This window comes from Salmo trutta, chromosome 31 (genome assembly GCF_901001165.1).
Source record: "Salmo trutta chromosome 31, fSalTru1.1, whole genome shotgun sequence".
Lineage (NCBI taxonomy): Eukaryota > Metazoa > Chordata > Actinopteri > Salmoniformes > Salmonidae > Salmo > Salmo trutta.
The window spans coordinates 27,467,645-27,486,003 of record NC_042987.1 but is presented as its reverse complement, the minus strand read 5'-3'; the positions used below and the strand labels follow the sequence as shown (position 1 = coordinate 27,486,003).

Here is an 18,359-nt window from a genome sequence, read left to right as displayed (position 1 = left end):
GGCCTCCTCTTAGGAATTTACAGGCTAATGGGTCAAACTTGCAACTCTAGGCAATCATATATTGAACATCAACAAAGCTGAAATGGTATCATGACTGGTGTATTTCAGCAGGCAACAGTCTAATGAACCCCCCACCTGTTTATGACGTGCTAGCTGCTCCTCCTCCAGGCGTTTGTGTTCCTCCTCCTCCTCCCTCTTGGCACTCAGCTCTGCCTCATCCCGCTCCAGCTGATCAAAAACATTTACAGTTAATAAGTAAATCACAATCACATAAACTAGTTTTGACACAACTCAGCGATGCATGAAGTAAACGGCAAAGTCGGGCCGATTTCCACATACAACTGAGAGCGTTAAAGTACAAGGCAAAAATGCTCTGCTGTTTTGGTCCAGTAGCTACCACGTTGTAGCAGAGTGAAGCGGTGGAAAAAGTACCCAGTTGTCACACTTGAGTAAAGATACCTTAACAGAAAATGACTCAACAAAAAGTTAGTCATCCAGTAAAATACAAGTAAAATATACTTAAGTTTCAAAAGTTCAAGTATAAATCATTTCAAATTCCTTATATTAAGCAAACCAGACAGCACCATTTTATTTTTGGATAGCCAGGGGCACACTCCAATACTCAGACATGGCGTGGTTACACATGGTCTGCAGTTGTGAGCCTGGCTGGATGTACTGCCATATTCTCAAATCAATGTTGGAGGCAACTTATGGTAGAGAAATGAACATTCAATTCTCTTGGAACAGTTCTGTTGGACATTCCTGGAGTCAGCAATTGCACACTCCCTCAAAACTTGAGACATCTGTGGCATTGTGTTGTGTGACAAAACTGCACATTTGAGAGGTCTTTTATTGTCCCCAGCACAAGGTACATCTGTGTAAAGATCATGCTGTTAAATCAGCTTCTTAATATGCCATACCTGTCAGGTGGATGAATTATCTTGGCAAAAAAGAAATGCTCACTAATAGGGATGTAAACAAATTTGTGCACACAATTTGAGAGAAATAAGCTTTTTGTTCGTATGGAAAATTTCTGCTCATGAAAAACATTTTAAAATGTTTATATTTATTTTAAGGCGTTTATATTTTTGTCCAGTATAGTAAAGTACTTTACACCACTGAGTGAAGCACAAGCGTGCACATGCACAGATACTCATGCACAGATACTCATGCACAGATACTCATGCACAGATACTCATGCACAGATACTCATGCACAGTCTTGTTGCTGCTTGTGGCAATTCATTACGCTAAACGTTTAAAGTGTTTAAAAACGGTCAAATTCCCCACATTGAGCCCTAGCCCCGGGCACTTCATAAAGATCTGAAACTTAGGATTGCATAAGTACAGAAAATATGGGACTCTTACCTTGGCAGCCTTATTCTTCTCCAGGTTTTGCATCTGTTCTATGGTGGGGGCCTGGGCCATGGAGTCTATGGGCAGATCCCACACACTGCTGCCCTCCCACGCTGCACAGGCACACAAAACAGTCTGTCAGCAAGGCTGGATGGTCATTATATATCATTGATCCCCATTCATTCCCTATAATTCATATGATTTTGAGCTTTCTCCACTTTTAGGTGAATTGAGGAGCACCGTATTTTGCTGTCTTCTAGGAGGTTCAGATACTCAAACTTTCAAAAGCTACGTTGTTTATAAACAACAGCCCAAAACAAAACGAGTGCTCGTGTTTTCAGAGTGTGTTCTGCATTCAGTTTTACCACTGGGTGTGGGTTGCTGGATGTTTGATGTGCAGGAGGCCTGAGAGGTGTTCTGCATTTCCCACACAGAACCCTGGGAGTCTGGTACGGACATGGACCGAGTCACAGGAGGTAAGAGAGACTCAGATGTTCTACACAGGGAGACAAACATAGAAAAGGCATAAATAACCAGAACACAGCAGCATGTTGACACGGCATTGTATAATGCCCACAGTGAAAGATGTTTGAGGAGAACCCGTGTCATATTGAGTGTGTGAGTATGTCTTCATCATTCAGCAACTTAGTGCATTCATCTTAATATAGCTGGGTGGGACAACCACATATCAGTCATAGTAAGCATATTTTTCCTCAAAGTAGCTATCAGCAAAGTGTGTGCTAGTAAGAGGGGTGGAGCCAAGTGCGAGTGTTTGAGGGCCTAGTAATGCTGAAGCTGTGTGTGTGCGTGCATCTCCAACCTCATCTTGAGGGCCTGGTATTGCAGCAGAGGTGTTTGTGTGCAGATATGCTTACGTGTTTTCTGCTGACCTCATCTTGAGGGCCTGGTATTGCTGGAGGAGCAGGTTGATCTGCTGCTGCTGTTGCTGCTGCTGCTGGTGTGGTGCTGAGCTGAGGGCCTGGGCTTTCTGCTGGGCCAGGGCCTGGGCGTACTGCTGCCTCAACAGGTACTGGTACTGCAGCTGCTGCAGCTGGTACAGGTTGAGGGCCGTCAGCTCCTGCTGCCGCTTCAGACGTTCCTGGTCCCCGGCATCACCCTGGGGAGACAGGCCGAGTAAGACATAGGATCGGCAAGGGGACAGAAGTAGAGCCACGACACAGGCAAAGGGACGACGACCTGGGCTGCATTCAGCATGACACAATGTTGCGGAACGTTCTATATGTTATGTAGAGTCAACAAGCCTCTGACTTAGAATAAGGAATGGCAACGTCACAACATTTGCCTTCTGAACGTGCCCTAGGCTAAACATAAACTTGCTTTGACCATGAGAAGATGCAGATGGTGTGAGGTGCATCAGAATCATTTTGAATTGCCCATAGAATAATTAAGATTAATTTCAGGATAATACAAAGTAGTGAATTCTAGAATGCTGGATGGAGCTCAGGTGTGTGATGGTTACCAGTAGGGGTGGCGGTGCTGGGCCGGGGGCGAAGGGCACCCTGCCCCACATCTTGATGATCTCACCCAGGGGTTGGAAGACCTCGTCACAGCCTCTCTTCACCAGCAGGGTCATGGTGAAGTAGCCCGCCTGGAACCACTCTGTCATCTCCGGGTTACTGAACGGACCTGGAGAGGGGGAGACATGGAGGGGGACATTATTAGATTTGACAAAGTCACTAAAATTTCTCCATTTACTGGTTGCAGTGTATGCAGATTTTCATTCAGAGAATCCCCGTTCCCCTCACTCTGTCTCACCCTGTATCTCTCCCTGGGGGTCTTTATAAAACCACTTCAGAGCAGCCTCGTGTGTGAGCGGCAGGCCGGCTGGTTTGGTAGCTGAGCTCTTGGCAGCCAGCCGGTCATCACCGTCCTGTAGATACGCCACCATCTTCTCTGCCTCCTACAAAAGCGAGAGAGCGAGTGTTGAATTTTATTGTTCATTCAAGGAGTACGTGTAGAGCGACATGACAGTATCCCAAAACAAACACCACCATCTCAGTTTACCGCAGGGAGAGAGAGAAAAATTGCAATAATTTCATTATAATTCAATAAACATCCTCTCCATATCTTGACATGTTCCAAAAATGAACCCACACTGCACGTTTCATTGCCAGACATGCTCTAGATTCAGTAACACCAAAACCAGCTTGGTAACTTCCACTAACTTGCTCAACATGCAGCTCTGTAACCAACTAACTTCCAGAAACCGTAGTCATTGTCCACTAACCTGTTCAAAGTGCTTCAGTCCCTCATCTTCATCCATAGTGTGGTGTGGCGGCATGGCCATGGGCCTTCCGATGGGCGCCATGAGGCCCGTGCTGGTGGCCATATTGTTAGGGGCCATGATAGACGTGCTCTGGGGCATGAGGCTAGCACTGAAGGGCAGCGGGGCGGGCATGGCCACGGGAACCTCCAGGGGCTTCTGCTGCACCTGGATGGTGGGTGACGGGGCCGACACTGGACAGGACAGAGGCAAGAGGGTGTGGGGTTAGTCTCTCACAGACAGAGGGATCTCATAATTGACGATCTCAAACTACATGCAATCCTGTGTGTATATTTTAAGCACAAGTTAACTGTGGAAAACAAAGGTGTCATTTACTCACAGGTGGAGGTGGTTTAAAGAAAGACGCAACAATATGTCACCAAACACAGCCTCAACAGGGCACAAGTGTGGGAGATTCGACTGCATTCCTCCACTGCTTGTATGTAAACCTACCTGTGAGTGTGTGTGCAACGGTGTGGGGGATGGGGAGGGAGTCCAGCATTGTGTTGCACATGGGAGTGTGCAGGGGGACTTTGTTGGCCTCTGGCCTGTGTTCTGGGGCAGGGGGTCGCTCAAGTGGCTTCTCCAACGGCCCCTCAGGGTCCTCCACTCTGTCGGGCTGGCTGGGGGGCAGGGGCTCAGGAGGAGAGGGAGCAGGGGGTGCCTCCTCTATCGCTCTCCCGACATCTAGAGACAAAAACAAGACACATGAATCAATGTTTAGTATTGGGAGCAAAAATACAGTATGCCGGACAGTTTCCACTCTTAACTCACCCTGTTTTCTGTCAGGCTCTCTCCTGGCCTCTCCGTCTGTGTCTTTGGTCTCCCGGGGGTGTCTGTCCTCCTCCAGACCCTCGTCACATTCCTCCAGGGGTCTGAAGTCCAGCTCTGCCTCCTCCAGGATGGGCTCCTTGGGAGCTTTCTGTGGGGGAGATATATATATATATATATCCTTCTCATAGCAGCCTGACATTCACAGAGTTCCACATCTCACAGTGCTCCGATGCCATACTTGTACTTGCAGCAAACAAATTGCCCTTCGGGGAAAACAAATCATTGTATAACTACTCGGTAGACTTCAAATCATGTGTGCAGGTCCTACTAATTTCTTAAACATTTCTTTGGCCCAGCAACCATTAACAAGTGATGTTCGTTAGACTGACTAAACGGACTATTCACTCACTCGAACTTTGAGCGAAAGGAAGGCTCCGGAGGAGTCGAAGGTGCCCGTCTCCTCTTCAGCGTCCTCCAGACACCACTCCGGCAGGCTGCCCCCTCCATCCTCCTCCAGGCTGCCGATGGCCGATGGGGGATGCCTGTAGCCGCGTTCGTCCTCCCTGGCATCGAAAGGCAGCCTGCGCTGCCGCGGCTGCTCCCCCGGATGAGCCTCCCGCCACCCTGCCGACCGCAGCCCGTCTGAGGAAAAGAGCTGTTTAAGGACCCCGTCACTCAGCTCTATGCCAGCCACTCTCTCACATTGAAGACCACCACTTTATGTCGCTGTTTCTTAGATGCATGTGATGCTTTCTTTTGTGAAGCTACGGACAGATTGGAGTATTTCCTGTTGAAAACCTGTTCTCATTTGGTTGGCCATGAGGCCTGAACAAGAGAGGGATTTTAGTATGATTTGAGGTGTCCATTGTGATTTATGACTTCAGGATAAGACCAGCTTTTTAAAAATCAACCTTTTAGAGTTGTATCGAGATTGACCTGCAATTGAAACCATCACCCACACACGACAGGACACATTGTGGTGGCAGCAGTGTGAGATGACTACAGGGCACACCTGGACTCGGGGGGCACCACCGGTCGCTGTCCCGTTGCAAGGCACATGGCAAGGCACCAGCCAGGCGCCAGCCCCCCACTTCACCATCCTCACCATTCACTTCATCCCGGGACGTGCGCCAGTTCTCACTCTCCGAACGCGTGAAGTCATGCTTCCTCACTGGCAGGCCCCCCACACTGGTCCCAACCTCCTCGTAGTTAGCACGGACTGGAGAGGAAAGGCTTGAATTACTTTATTTTATCAAAAGGAGAACATCAATCTTGACATTTTTATTAAAATATATATATATTTTTTTAACTCAATACATACATATGTAGCAACGCCACAATTTCAAGCAATACATGAGATTCAAACCTTTAGCCTGAGGGTGTACTTGGTCACAGTAAATAACTTGTGAGGTTGTCTAAGCATTTGCATAGCTGTATTGTCTGATTAAGTAGTGTACAGCCTATTAAGGTACCACCAACCTCCTGTGATCTAAAGTAAATAGCAAACTTGGCCAAATGTCTTTGTAGGCGTTGGCAGAATGTATTTTTTTTGCAGTGACATTTGCTGTATCTGACAGTTTCTGAATTGTTGTGGACCTGTTAACAGATCGTATAAATTCAATTATGTTGCACTGCCCGAGATCTCTGAAACTTTGTCTATTCGGAAAGAAAATAATATTAAAGTAGACTTACTTAGTGGTAGATCAAAAGATCAACTGTGTTCATCTGTTAAATTCTACTCTGTTATAAACCCCTTTCAGATGCATAGAGCAACATTTTTTATTATAATAGCCTATCTAACAGGCCCAACTATATTAGCGATGTGCATGGTCATTTGTTGCATGGCTACTTTGGGAATATGAACTCATCATGGCCAGAAAATGTGAGTAATTTATTCTGCAATGGTTATGATAGATGTATACTGTATTACGTTTATAAATGAAATATTGTCAACTCGAGAAATTACAGCATTCAGACGTAGCCTACAAACTCCAATGGAAAAGGTGAACCGTCTACCGTTAAACTTTGGATCGCATAGAGCAAAATACCTGAAATAGCTTATCTATTTCCTACTGTGAAGGAGGTCCAATTAAATGAGAGATGGGACGAATGGTAGCCTATCCTAAATTGTTGGAGGCCTATAGGTCATTTCGTGAGTATGAAGCCATCAGTCAGAAAATGTGAGGAATTGATTCTTCAATGATCATGAAAATGAAATAAATAATAGAAAATAGACGCCAATTTCTAATTACTTTAGATTGCAAAGACAATCAATTTTTATTTTCTCTCCTCTCACTAATGGGAAATGACTGCATCTTATATTTAGCTACCTGTTTTTTTGTTATGAATAAGAGTATCATCATATAGTCCCCATTTGCAAATGGCTAATCCTGCCTTCTTGCAATGGAATACTTCAACCAGTAGAAACTGTGCGTACGCATGGTTTAAAGTTTGCGGGGAGGAAAGCACATTCTCACGTAAAGTTCAATTTTTATAAATTCCAACTTTTGCGTGAAAACTGGCCCACTCACATTTTGGGGTCTATTTTGTACACACGGTTTACAAATGAGGACCCTGGAGGGCAAACTTACTATGATTCATCAGGAAGTGGGTAGGAGCAACTTCTGCCAAGTCAATGGAACAGAGAGAAAGAGAGAGAGCAAAGTGATTACATTACCTGTAAATGATTTAACCCGGCATTTTATGTATTTCACATTCAAACAGCATTGATTATTTGATGATCAAGTATTGGCACAAACCTGGCTCTTTTCGACCTGGCTTTTCAAACCTTCGGTCTCCCCTAGATGGGGAGAAAATAGACTCAGCATGACTTTGAAAAGGAGAAAAGACAAAAATAATGACTGAGCATGCAGATAGTCAAACACAGATGGATATAACCAAAAACATGACAATATGTCAACCCCATAATAAACCAGATGAGTTTTGATCATTCTTCTTCCACTAGCCTGGAACCCATCTTAAGATGCACCCACTTAACATGAAGATTTGCATAAATCATGCATTGAAGTCAAAGGTTAATGGGCGTGACAATTCCAGTTACACGCTCGTGCCTCCAGTAAGAATAATCCATTACCTCTCCTCCCAGCTCTGGGAGCGGTGCATCTCCCTGCCCCCGCGTCCAAAGCCTCCTTCCACGTCATCAAAACTTCTTTGGTAAAACCCGCCGTCTCCTCTACCCCGACCTGCCAGACACACATTTTAAATACCTTATTTGAATCCACAATTCATATTACTGTCGAAAAGGTTTCAAACATACACACCACACTTTAATGTTGGAGCTAGCTGGTGAAAATGAGTTCAACCAGCTGCGATAGCTTCTGCTGACAGGAGCATTATCAAGCCTATTAACAGAGTGCTATGGTTACATCCCTTCTGTGAAGCTGGCAGAGATTGTTAAGATTCTTAGGGGTGGGTCTCAACCTACATATAAATCACTGGTCTCAACAGTCAATAGTCTAAAGTAGTTTCCTAGTCTCCTTTCCTTTATCTTTATTGACATGAAAGAATTTAACAGTTCACCTAGTCTGGTTTTCTGATTAGTGCTGATGAAGAGGACACAAGCAGAGGAAGCCTCTTCAGACTGTTGAGATGGACACAGAGAGAATAGGGCTCTTTCCTCACCTCGACCCCGTGAGGTACTTCGACCCCTCGGCGCCCCTGGCCCAACCGGACCCCCTCCTCTCCCCATCAGCCTGAGCACAGCTGCACTGTTTACAGACATGGAAAAATTTCTCTGTGGGGGAGAGGGAGGGAGAAAGAGGATAAAGAGGGTGGAGCAGACCTGTCTATAACCAACAATTCTCTATATTTGGTTACGAACAAATAGGGTAAGGTGAAAGGTACAGTCTTAATTTAGCATATTCATTCTAACATGGATTCATACATGAACTGTGAAGGCACCAACCTGCTCTTCCTCTGTAAAAGCTACAAGTGCCAGTGGTGGCAGGGGCTCCTCTTGTAAAATGGGCAGAAAATCCTTGTCGTGTAGGTCTACAGGGATCTGATAAGGAAGAAATTGTATGAGCAAGTATCCATTGCAATGTCAGGTTTAATACACATATTACAGGAAGATGACAATATATTTGAATTTTAAAGAAATCTCACTCCACAAAAGGATGAATTATAATTTTGTCTTGGGGCACTTTCAGAAGTCACTTTATTTGTATGCCAATCATGTATCTGTGTATCCTTTTAGAACACATCAGAATGCCTTTGCCTCACCTCCCTATCCTTAACATAAAGTGCTAGCATTTCTTCTCTCCCGTAGCGGTAGTCTGCAAGTTTATACTTTGGCATTGCAGGTGAGAGAGGTGGTGAGGTGGCAACGCTACTGCTGCTACCACCCCCATGGCCACCGCCAGACAGGGCCCGGAGCCTGGTGAAGAGGGACAGAAGGAGAGAAACAAAAGTGAAGTTTAGAGGACAACTGGCAGGCCTCAACATGTGAGGCACCACTGCACAAGGTGTCAAAAAACAAACCAGCCTAACAACTCAGAACACTGTTAATCAACTTGATGGTTCTCTTAATTCAATACAACATTTCAGCTCAAGAAGATTTCATATTAACATGATGCTATACCAACCATTCTGGTCCGAAGTTGAGTGTCTGAGTTTCTGCCATTCTTCCTAGAACTTCTATTGGAAGGAAAGGGCCAAAATAATTAGCCTAATACAATGCAATATGTTTCTTGGAAAGGTATTCAAATCAAATTGGTCACATACACATATTCAGCAGATGTTACTGCGGGTATAGCAAAATGCAAGGACATCATTCAACATCCTTTGATCAACACACAAAAGGGCAATTACTAATTCATCTGCTGATGGAATTAAAAATCTTCGATCCCATTTCTCTTTATGCCACAGATTACACACCCAAATTCTGATTTAAAAGTCAATTAGATGGTGACAAATATTGCATCACCCGATCCTCTGTCAGGTACATTATACCAATTTAGGTACCGTAATTTCCGGACTATTGAGCGCACCTGAATATAAACCGCAGCCACTGAATTTAATTTTTTTTTTTATTTTGAACATAAATAAGCCGCACATGTCTATAAGCAGCAGGTGGCTACCGGTAAATTGAAACAAATGAACTTTACACAGGCTTTAACGAAACACGGCTTGTAACAAAAAATAAAACATTTGCAGTAAGCTTTCGTTGTCTTTTTGCACTGAGTCAATTCCTCACGCTGCTGTTTCCAACGTCTTATCATCGACTCATTAAGACCAAGCTCCCGTGCAGCAGCTCTATTTCCTTTTCCAACAGCCAGATCAATCGCCTTCAACTCGAAAGCTGCATCATATACATTTCTCCGTGTCTTTGCCATGATGAGGGTGACAAAAGGACTACCGTAATCAGAATGATGGGAAGTTTGAGAGCGCTCGATTTAATCTAAACAGTAAATAAAAAAGTTGTTTGACCTTAACCCGTTCGGCAATTTCATTGGTCTAATGAAAGCTTCATGCCGCCAAAAAACTGAGCACGTCACAGAATGTGTTTTTTTAAGAAAGCGGGAAAAATCCATATATTTGCCGCGTCATTGTTTAAGCCGCGAGGTTCAAAGCGTGGGAAAAAAGTTGCGGCTTATAGTCCGGAAATTACGGTAATTGCCAGAGTCATGTACTGTGTATGAAATAGATCTTTAAAGCTTTCTTCATTAAGGAGTTGACAGTTCATAATCTCACTGAAATGTACAGTGCATTTGGAAAGTATTCTGACCCCTTGACTTTTTTTACAGCCTTGTTCTAAAATGAATTACAATTGTTTCCTCAATCTACACACAATACCCCATAATGACGAAGCGAAAAATGTTTAGAAATTATTGAAACATTTAAAAACAAAAACAGAAATACCTTTTTACATTTTACATTGACACTGAATACTGTTTACATTGATCATCCTTAAGATGTTTCTAAAAACTTGGAGTCCACCTGTGGTAAATTAAATTGATTGGACATGATTTGGAAAGGCACACACCTGTCTATATAAGGTCCCACAGTTGACAGTGCATGTCAGAGCAAAAACCAAGCCATGAGGTCGACGGAATTGTCCATAGAGCTCCGAGACAGGATTGTGTCGAAGCACAGATCTGGGGAAGGGTAGCAAAAAATGTCTGCAGCATCGAAGGTCCACAAGAACACAGTTACCTCCATCATTCTTAAATGGAAGAAGTTTGGAACCACCACCACTCTTCCTACAGCTGGCCACCCAGCTAAACTGAGCAATCGGGGGAGAAGGGCCATGGTCAGAGAGGTGATCAAGAACCCGATGGTGACTCTGACAGAGTTCCTCTGTGGAGATGGGAGAACCTTCCAGAAGGACAACCATCTCTCTGCAACACTCCACCAATCAGGCCTTTATGGTAGAGTGGCCAGACGGAAGCCACTCCTCTGTAAAAGACACATGACAGCCTGCTTGGAGTTTGCCAAAAGGCATCCAAAGGACTCTCAGACCATGAGAAACAAGATTCTCTGGTCTGATGAAACCAAGATCGAACTCTCTGGCCTGAATGCCAAGCATCATGTCTGGAGGAAACCTGGCACAATCCCTACGGTGAAGCATGCTGGTGGGAGCATCATGCTGTGGAGATGTTTTTCTGCGGCAGGGACTGGGAGACTAGTCAGGATCGAGGGAAAGATAAATGGAGCACAGAGAGATCCTTGATGAAAACCTGCTCCAGAGCGCTCAGGACCTCAGACTGGAGTGAAGGTTCACCTTCCAACAGGACAATGACCCTAAGTACACAGCCAAGACAACGCAGGAGTGGCTTTGGGACAAGTCTCTGAATGTCCTTGAATGGCCCAACCAGAGCCCAGTCTTGAACCCGATTGAACATCTCTGGAGACCTGAAAATAGCTGTGCTACGATGCTCCCTATCCAACCTGACAGAGCTTGAGAGGATATGCAGAGAAGAATGGGAAAAACTCACCAAATACAGGTGTGCCAAGCTTGTAGCGTCATATCCAAGGAGACTGTAGTTGCTGAGTAAAGGGTCTGAATACTTATGCAAATGTGATAGTAAAAAAATAATTGCTTTGACATTATGGGGTATTGAGTGTAGATTGATGAGGGAAAAAAACTATTGAATCAATTTTAGAATAAGGCTGTAACGCAAAATGTGGAAAAAGTCAAGGGGTCTGAATACAATCCGAATGCACATTGTGCCTCCAATTCAAATACATGTATCAATTATTGTACAGTATAATCATTTGTTCTAGTAATGACTTTTTAATGTCAACAATACCAGCTGTTTTAGAAATAAAGATAGTCACACTTAAAACAATCAAGCCGAGTGTTGGTGTTTTTCTCTCATGTAACCTTTAACTAGGCAAGTGAGTTATTAAGAACAAATTCTTATTTACAATGACAGCCTACCCCAGACGACGCTGGGCCAATTGTGCGCCGCTCGATGGGACTCCCAATCACGGTCGGATGTGATACAGCCTGGATTCGAACCAGGGACTGTATTGAATCCTCTTGCACTGAGATGCAGTGCCTTAGACCGACGCGTCCGTGTGTGTGCAACTATTTAACTGTACTAGAATGCTTAAAAGGCCGCAAAAATATTACATTGCGGTTATCTGTAGTTTTTTTTTTGGCAAGGAAAATATCGGATATCGGTATCGGCCAAAAATGTAACATTGGTGCATCACTACTCTGTAGCGCCTTGCGGTTGGATACTGAGCAGTTGCCATACAAATAGGTGATGCAACCAGTAAAGGATGCACTCCATGGTGCAGCTGTACAACTTTGAGGATGAGGTTCCATGCCAAATCTATTAAGCCTTCTGAGGGGGATTAGGCATTGTCGTGCCCTCTTCACGACTGCGTTGGTATGTTTGGACCGTGATAGGTTCTTAGTGATGTTGACACCAAGGAACTTGGAGGGCTCGAACCGCTCCACTACAGCCATATGGATGTGAACAGGGCCGTGCTCAGCCCTCCTTTTCCTGTGGTCCACGATCAGCTCCAATGTCATGCTCACGTTGAGGGAGAGGTTCTTGTCCTGGTACCACACTGCCAGGTCTCTGACGACCTCCCTATAGGCTGTCTCATCGTCGTCGGTGATTAGGTCTACCACCGCTGTGTCGTCGGCAAACTTAATGGTGTTGGAGCTGTGCGTGGCCAAATAGTCATGGGTGAAAAGGGAGTACAGGAGGGGACTAAGTACACACCCATGAGGGGCCCCCGTGTTGAGGGTCAGCGTGGTGGATGTGGGGGGGTGGGGGCAGGTGGGCGTCAGGAAGTCCAGGATCCAGTTGCAGAGGGAGGTGTTCAGTCCCAGGCTCCTTAGCTTATTGATGGGCTTTGAGGGTACTATGGTGTTGAACTCTGAGCTGTAGTCAATGAACAGCATTCTCACGTAGGTGTTCCTTTTGTCCTGGTGAGAAAGGGCAGTGTGGAGTGCAATAGAGATGGCATCATCTGTGGATCTGTTGGGGTGGTATGCGAATTGGAGTGGGTCCAGGGTTTCTGGGATGATCGTGTTGTGATGATTCTGTTACCGGAGGTAAATCCACTTCACCTTCTGTAGTTCAATAACCAAAATATTTTTTTTTCAAGGTGTCATATAGCTTGACACCCCATTCTTTCTGCAGATATTTGTTTATCTTAATTCAGAGCTGATATTTAGCAGGTTTTGGAAAACATGGTTGAATAAAAAAAACTGAAGGAGACTTTACCACAATTCTGTTACTAAACTTCGCATCTGCACAGTTCTTCCAGAAAATGTGCATTTATGAAATGTTCAAAGTAGGCTAGTCCTTGTGAGAGTATGATTTGTTAATCTTGGAAATCAATGGTTTTTGTTTGGCATACATTTTAACCTTTTCATGTGTTAAGTGTGAAGGTTATACTGATTATGATGAGCTAATGCTAAGCAAACTGCCGGCTATGTGTCGCGCCATGTTTGTTGACATCATACAATGGATTCTGGTCTTCACGTAAACATCAGTCAGACCAAAGATGCTAAAACAAAGTGAAGGGATGGTTCCTTCATCTTTCGAGTAAACTTCAGGAAGTGAATTATGGTAGATGACATACCACCTTCAACATGCATACTGCAAACAGACAACTCATCTTGTAACCTCTTATCTTTGGTTGATGCAAAAAAACAAACAAGGCTGCGAGCACAAACTACTTTAGATTTTTAGAAAGTGTTTTACTGAATTATTTACATCACTGGTGAGCTTACCCGTGATGTGATGAATTGTAAATAGTAATTGCTATTAACAATTATTTACATCACTGGTGAGCTCACCCGTGATGTGATGAATTGTAAATAGTAATTGCTATTAACTATTTCATATTATGGTTTCTGTCAGCCGAGTGTCAGCTAAATATGACCGCGTGTTAGGTCACTCTTTCCTCAGTTAGCGCTGCGACTAAAGTAGCCTACATTTTCCTGTTTGGATGAGAATTGTGTTATGCTGTCGCTATTTCTGTGAATGTCTGAAAATTGTATCTAAAAAGAAACTGCTCACATTGAGGACCAAACGTTGCAAAGACCTCTTGCAAAATGATTCTGTAAAAAAAAAAAAAAGGCGGGGCCAGCTCAAACGCGGACTGTTGCGTCAATTGTAGCTGGACATTCTAAATAAGTGTTCTAATCACACTGGTTTGAGCGTACGCTGCAGGGACCACTGTAGAATGATCACACCGGTTTGAGCGTACGCTGCAGGGACCACTGTAGAATGATCACACCGGTTTGAGCGTACGCTGCAGGGACCACTGTAGAATGATCACACCGGTTTGAGCGTACGCTGCAGGGACCACTGTAGAATGATCACACCGGTTTGAGCGTACGCTGCAGGGACCACTGTAGAATGATCACACCGGTTTGAGCGTACGCTGCAGGGACCACTGTAGAATGATCACACTGGTTTGAGCGTACGCTGCAGGGACCACTGTAGAATGATCACACCGGTTTGAGCGTTCGCTGCAGGGACCACACTCATGTGCTCGTACGTGTCAAAGGGTTAAAGTGAAAAATCTGAGTCAAAGCATAATTATGTTAGCGTGGAATTGCCCATGTCTAGAATGAGCATTATGATGCAAATTACATGACACGGAGAATATTTAAATAATACTATATAACTGGATATCTAGTTACATAAAGTTGGCCCAACTCTCTAAATACATGGCTCTGTGTAATTGCTGTTTGAGATGGAATTGTTTTAAGATTGCCATACCAAGGATCATTTAGCTATTTGAGTTGGAATTTTAAAGACCCTTGAGGTATCATATATACACACACACACACACACACACACAACCATTCAAAAGTTTGCAGTTACTTAGAAATGTCCTTGTTTTTGAAAAGCAAAGCATTTTTTGTCCATTAAAATATCTAATTGATCAGAAATACAGTGGACATCGTTAACTTTGTAAATGACTATTGTAGCTGGAAAGGGCAGATTTTTTATGTAATATCTACATAGGCCCATTATCAGCAACCATCACTCCTGTGTTCCAATGGCACATTGTGTTAGCTAATCCAAGTTGATTGTTTTAAAAGGCTAATTGATCATTAGAAAACCCTTTTGCAATTATGTTAGCACAGCTGAAAACTGTTGTTCTGATTAAAGAAGCAATAAAACTGTCCTTCAGACTAGTTGAGTATCTGGAGCTGAAATGTCTTGAGTCAATAAGTACTCAACACCTTTGTTATGGCAAGCCTAAATACATTCTGAATTAAAAATGTGATTAACAAGTCACAAGTTCAATGGACTCAGTGTGCACAATAGTGTTAAACATGATTTTAGAATGACTAGCTCATCTTTGTACCCCACACATACAGATAATTGTAAGGTCCCTCTGTTGAGCAGTGAATTTCAAAACAGATTCAACTACAAAGACCAGGGAGGTTTTCCAATGCCTCGCAAAGAAGGGCACCCATTGGTGGATGGGTAAAAATAAAAAAAGCAAACATTGAATATCCCTTTGAGCATGATGAAGTTAATCATTACACTTTGGATAGTGTATCAATACACACAGTACAAAGATAAAGGCATCCTTCCTAACTCAGTTGCCGGAGGAAGGAAACCATTCAGGGATTTCCCCATTTCTCACCATTAAGCCAATGGTGACTTTAAAACAGTTACAGAGTAATGGCTGTGATGAGGATGGAACAACAACACTGTTACTCCACAATACTAACTAAATTGACAGAGTGAAAAGAAGGAAGCCTGTACAGAATAAAAACATTCAAAAAAAAATGCATTCTGTTTGCAACACGGCACTAAAGTAACACTGCAAAAAGGTGGCAAAGCAATTAACACTTTGTATTCAGGAGAAAAAAAAAATGTTTGAGGCAGATCCAGTATAACTCATTACAGAGTACCACTCTCCATATTCTCAAGCATCGTGGTGGCTGCATCATGTTATGGGTATGCTTGTAATCGTTAAGGACTAGGGAGCTTTTTAGGATAAAAAATGTAACGGAATTGAGCTAAGCACAGGCAAAATCGTAGAGGAAAACCTGGTTCAGTCTGCTTTCCATCAGACACTGGGAGTTGTACAGCAGGACAAAAACCTAAAACACAAGGCCAAATCTACACTCAAATTGCTTACCAAGAAGACAGTGAATTTTCCTGAGTGGCAGAGTTTGGACTTATCTACTTGAAAATCCATGGGAAAAACTGAAATGGTTGTCTTGCAATGATATACAACCATTTTGACAGAGCTTGAAGAATTTTGAAAAGAATAATGAGCAAATGTACAATTCAGGTGTGCAAAGCTTTTAGAGACTTACCCAAAAAGACTCACAGCTGTAATCGCTGTCAAAGGTGCTTCTACAAAGTATAACTCAGGGGTGTGAATACTTATGTAAATAAGGTAGTGTGTGTAGATGGGTGAGAATTATTTTTTAAATTATATATAAAATGTTCAATTCAGGCTATAAAACAAAAACATGGAATAAGTCAAGGGGTATGAATACTTTGAAGGCACTGTAGCTAAAGTTCACAGATCAGTTAGATATAATGACCCTTAGTCAGCCTAAAGGCATGTTTAAACCACAATCTGTCTAGCCAGATAGCTATAGAATAAACTGAAAGCATGTGTTGTTGAATTTCCCACCTGTTGCAAGCCACATATGGGCTACAACCAATCAACATTCGAATTTTAATGTATTATTTATGGTGACAAAAAAAAACATCATGCTGTCAACTTCTGTAAAGATCCTGCACCACAACAGCCCTAGTGAAGAACGGAGACTAGTCACAAATGATTGATTAGATGCAGTATTATGTTGCCTGTGACTTAGGCTCCTGTAGTCCATTATTGGGCTAACGTTGCTCCTTATATTCCAAGAACCGTACATGTTCTGTTCAGAGGCGAATTGGCTCTAGCAGCCAAAACAGCCAAATACTTAATCTAAACATGAATAAATTCGCAATTGTGGTAAGGTTCTAGAAACATAAAGCCCTCTAGTTTCACATCAAAATTATTTCACAAACGCTAAATATACACTTACTGTACACTGTTTTAACCGGTTAACCAGCCTAGAGTATTTTTCAGTGACAACACGTTTACGGGGTCCATCTTCCGTTTACACACTGGTGTTCAAGACGCAGATAGCTAATTAGAACAGTTACGCCTCCGTCTTCTGTAAACAAGCGCTGTAAACATGGAAATATGGCCGTGTGGGAACCCGAACGCTATAACGCTGTGTAGTCAGAGAACCTTTTGTTTGTTGAAAATGATTTGTTGCTAATATAAAATATTTGATTTGGGTTTCCTAAACAGTAACGCAAGTGATGCGTTTAACGTTCTTAATGAGCGTCCGGACTCTTAACAAAAATCCTGACCAGAAGATACTAATATTATAGTCAATAGGGCTGAAGGTAGTTAGCGTCTATGAATGGTTTAGTTTGTGACTGATAGAAATGCAAGTGAAATATTCAAGTTTCAACCTACCTACGCGTTTCAAGTAGCTAATAGTTGGACTGTTGGCTAGTTAGAATGGATTATAGAGACAATGTACTAGCTAGGTTTCGAAGTAGTCCAACTATCAATGTCAAGCTCAAATTATTTATATATGCATGTCTGTCTTATCAATATTGTATCACGTTATTATAAGATAAGGAACTTGACAAATTAGCTGTCTGGCAAACAAACTGTACTTCTTAAATAAGTTTAATAAATTGTATAAACGCTTTATATCTATTCCAAACAATGATTTATATACAGGTTTACCTCATTGATTCCAACACATGAGCTACAGTAGCCAGCTAGTAGCTAACTAACGTTAGCTTCCCATATGGCTGGCCATAATTAGCTTGATAATCCGACTGACACACACATTCCCAAACGTAACTTTAGCTACCTAGATGCTAGCTAGTGAGTTGGCAATACAAACTAGCTAACGTTAGCAAACTAGCTTTGTTAACGTTATAATGACAAGACATTAACTATAAAATAAGTTAAACGTTAGATAGCAAACGTTAGCCAACTAAACAAATGTTGGCTAACCTTCTGACATTTAACATAGCCTAGCCACAATGTGCAACTGTGCTACCAAGCTGTTTGGCAAGCTAGCTAAGGAACTGCATGACAGCTAACTAGCTAGTTAATCAAGTTGATAGCATAATAGTTAACGTTGTAGCTATTGTATTTAACCATAAATAATGATACGCTGTTATATAGCTAGCTAGAACAGTAACATGTGCTAACTGGTCGACATAACTAACTAGAGAACTTTGTTTTACAAAACTTTCAGTAACAATCGATCACTGATCAGTAATTTCTACGAAAATGCTAAGCTTCTCAAAAAGGAAAACAAACAGAGTCCTACTGTTACAAAATCGCACAGAAGTATTGTGAGCTGACACGAGTTCACGCTTAACCCCCAAACCTCCGTGCGGCCTACGAGCCTCCCGCTACAAGAGGTTCTCGTTGCAAAACGTCCCATCTCGCTC

The 18,359-nt window shown here is 42.9% G+C and overlaps 1 protein-coding gene across 9 annotated transcripts in view; it reads right to left on the bottom strand.

Annotated features, from left to right (window-relative positions):
* LOC115169843 (GRB10-interacting GYF protein 2) overlaps positions 1 to 18,359 on the bottom strand; it is a 28,957-nt gene that overhangs the window by 10,316 nt on the left and 282 nt on the right. For 2 of the 9 annotated variants that reach the window (XM_029725861.1, XM_029725863.1), the window contains exons 2-19: positions 9,018 to 9,069; positions 8,656 to 8,809; positions 8,339 to 8,434; positions 8,056 to 8,167; positions 7,508 to 7,616; positions 7,173 to 7,243; positions 7,005 to 7,037; positions 5,426 to 5,632; positions 4,823 to 5,055; positions 4,414 to 4,561; positions 4,093 to 4,326; positions 3,604 to 3,833; positions 3,132 to 3,276; positions 2,836 to 3,002; positions 2,231 to 2,472; positions 1,721 to 1,851; positions 1,368 to 1,468; positions 136 to 228 (exon numbers count right to left, since the gene is read on the bottom strand). In XM_029725861.1, coding sequence (XP_029581721.1) covers positions 136 to 228; positions 1,368 to 1,468; positions 1,721 to 1,851; positions 2,231 to 2,472; positions 2,836 to 3,002; positions 3,132 to 3,276; positions 3,604 to 3,833; positions 4,093 to 4,326; positions 4,414 to 4,561; positions 4,823 to 5,055; positions 5,426 to 5,632; positions 7,005 to 7,037; positions 7,173 to 7,243; positions 7,508 to 7,616; positions 8,056 to 8,167; positions 8,339 to 8,434; positions 8,656 to 8,809; positions 9,018 to 9,055 — 2,544 coding nt within the window. In that variant the 5' untranslated portion in view covers positions 9,056 to 9,069. Of the gene's footprint in view, positions 1 to 135; positions 229 to 1,367; positions 1,469 to 1,720; positions 1,852 to 2,230; positions 2,473 to 2,835; positions 3,003 to 3,131; positions 3,277 to 3,603; positions 3,834 to 4,092; positions 4,327 to 4,413; positions 4,562 to 4,822; positions 5,056 to 5,425; positions 5,633 to 7,004; positions 7,038 to 7,172; positions 7,244 to 7,507; positions 7,617 to 8,055; positions 8,168 to 8,338; positions 8,435 to 8,655; positions 8,810 to 9,017; positions 9,070 to 16,915; positions 18,075 to 18,359 lie in introns of those variants that run through there. The other 7 variants (XM_029725867.1, XM_029725864.1, XM_029725862.1 and 4 more) reach the window with 7 other exon arrangements.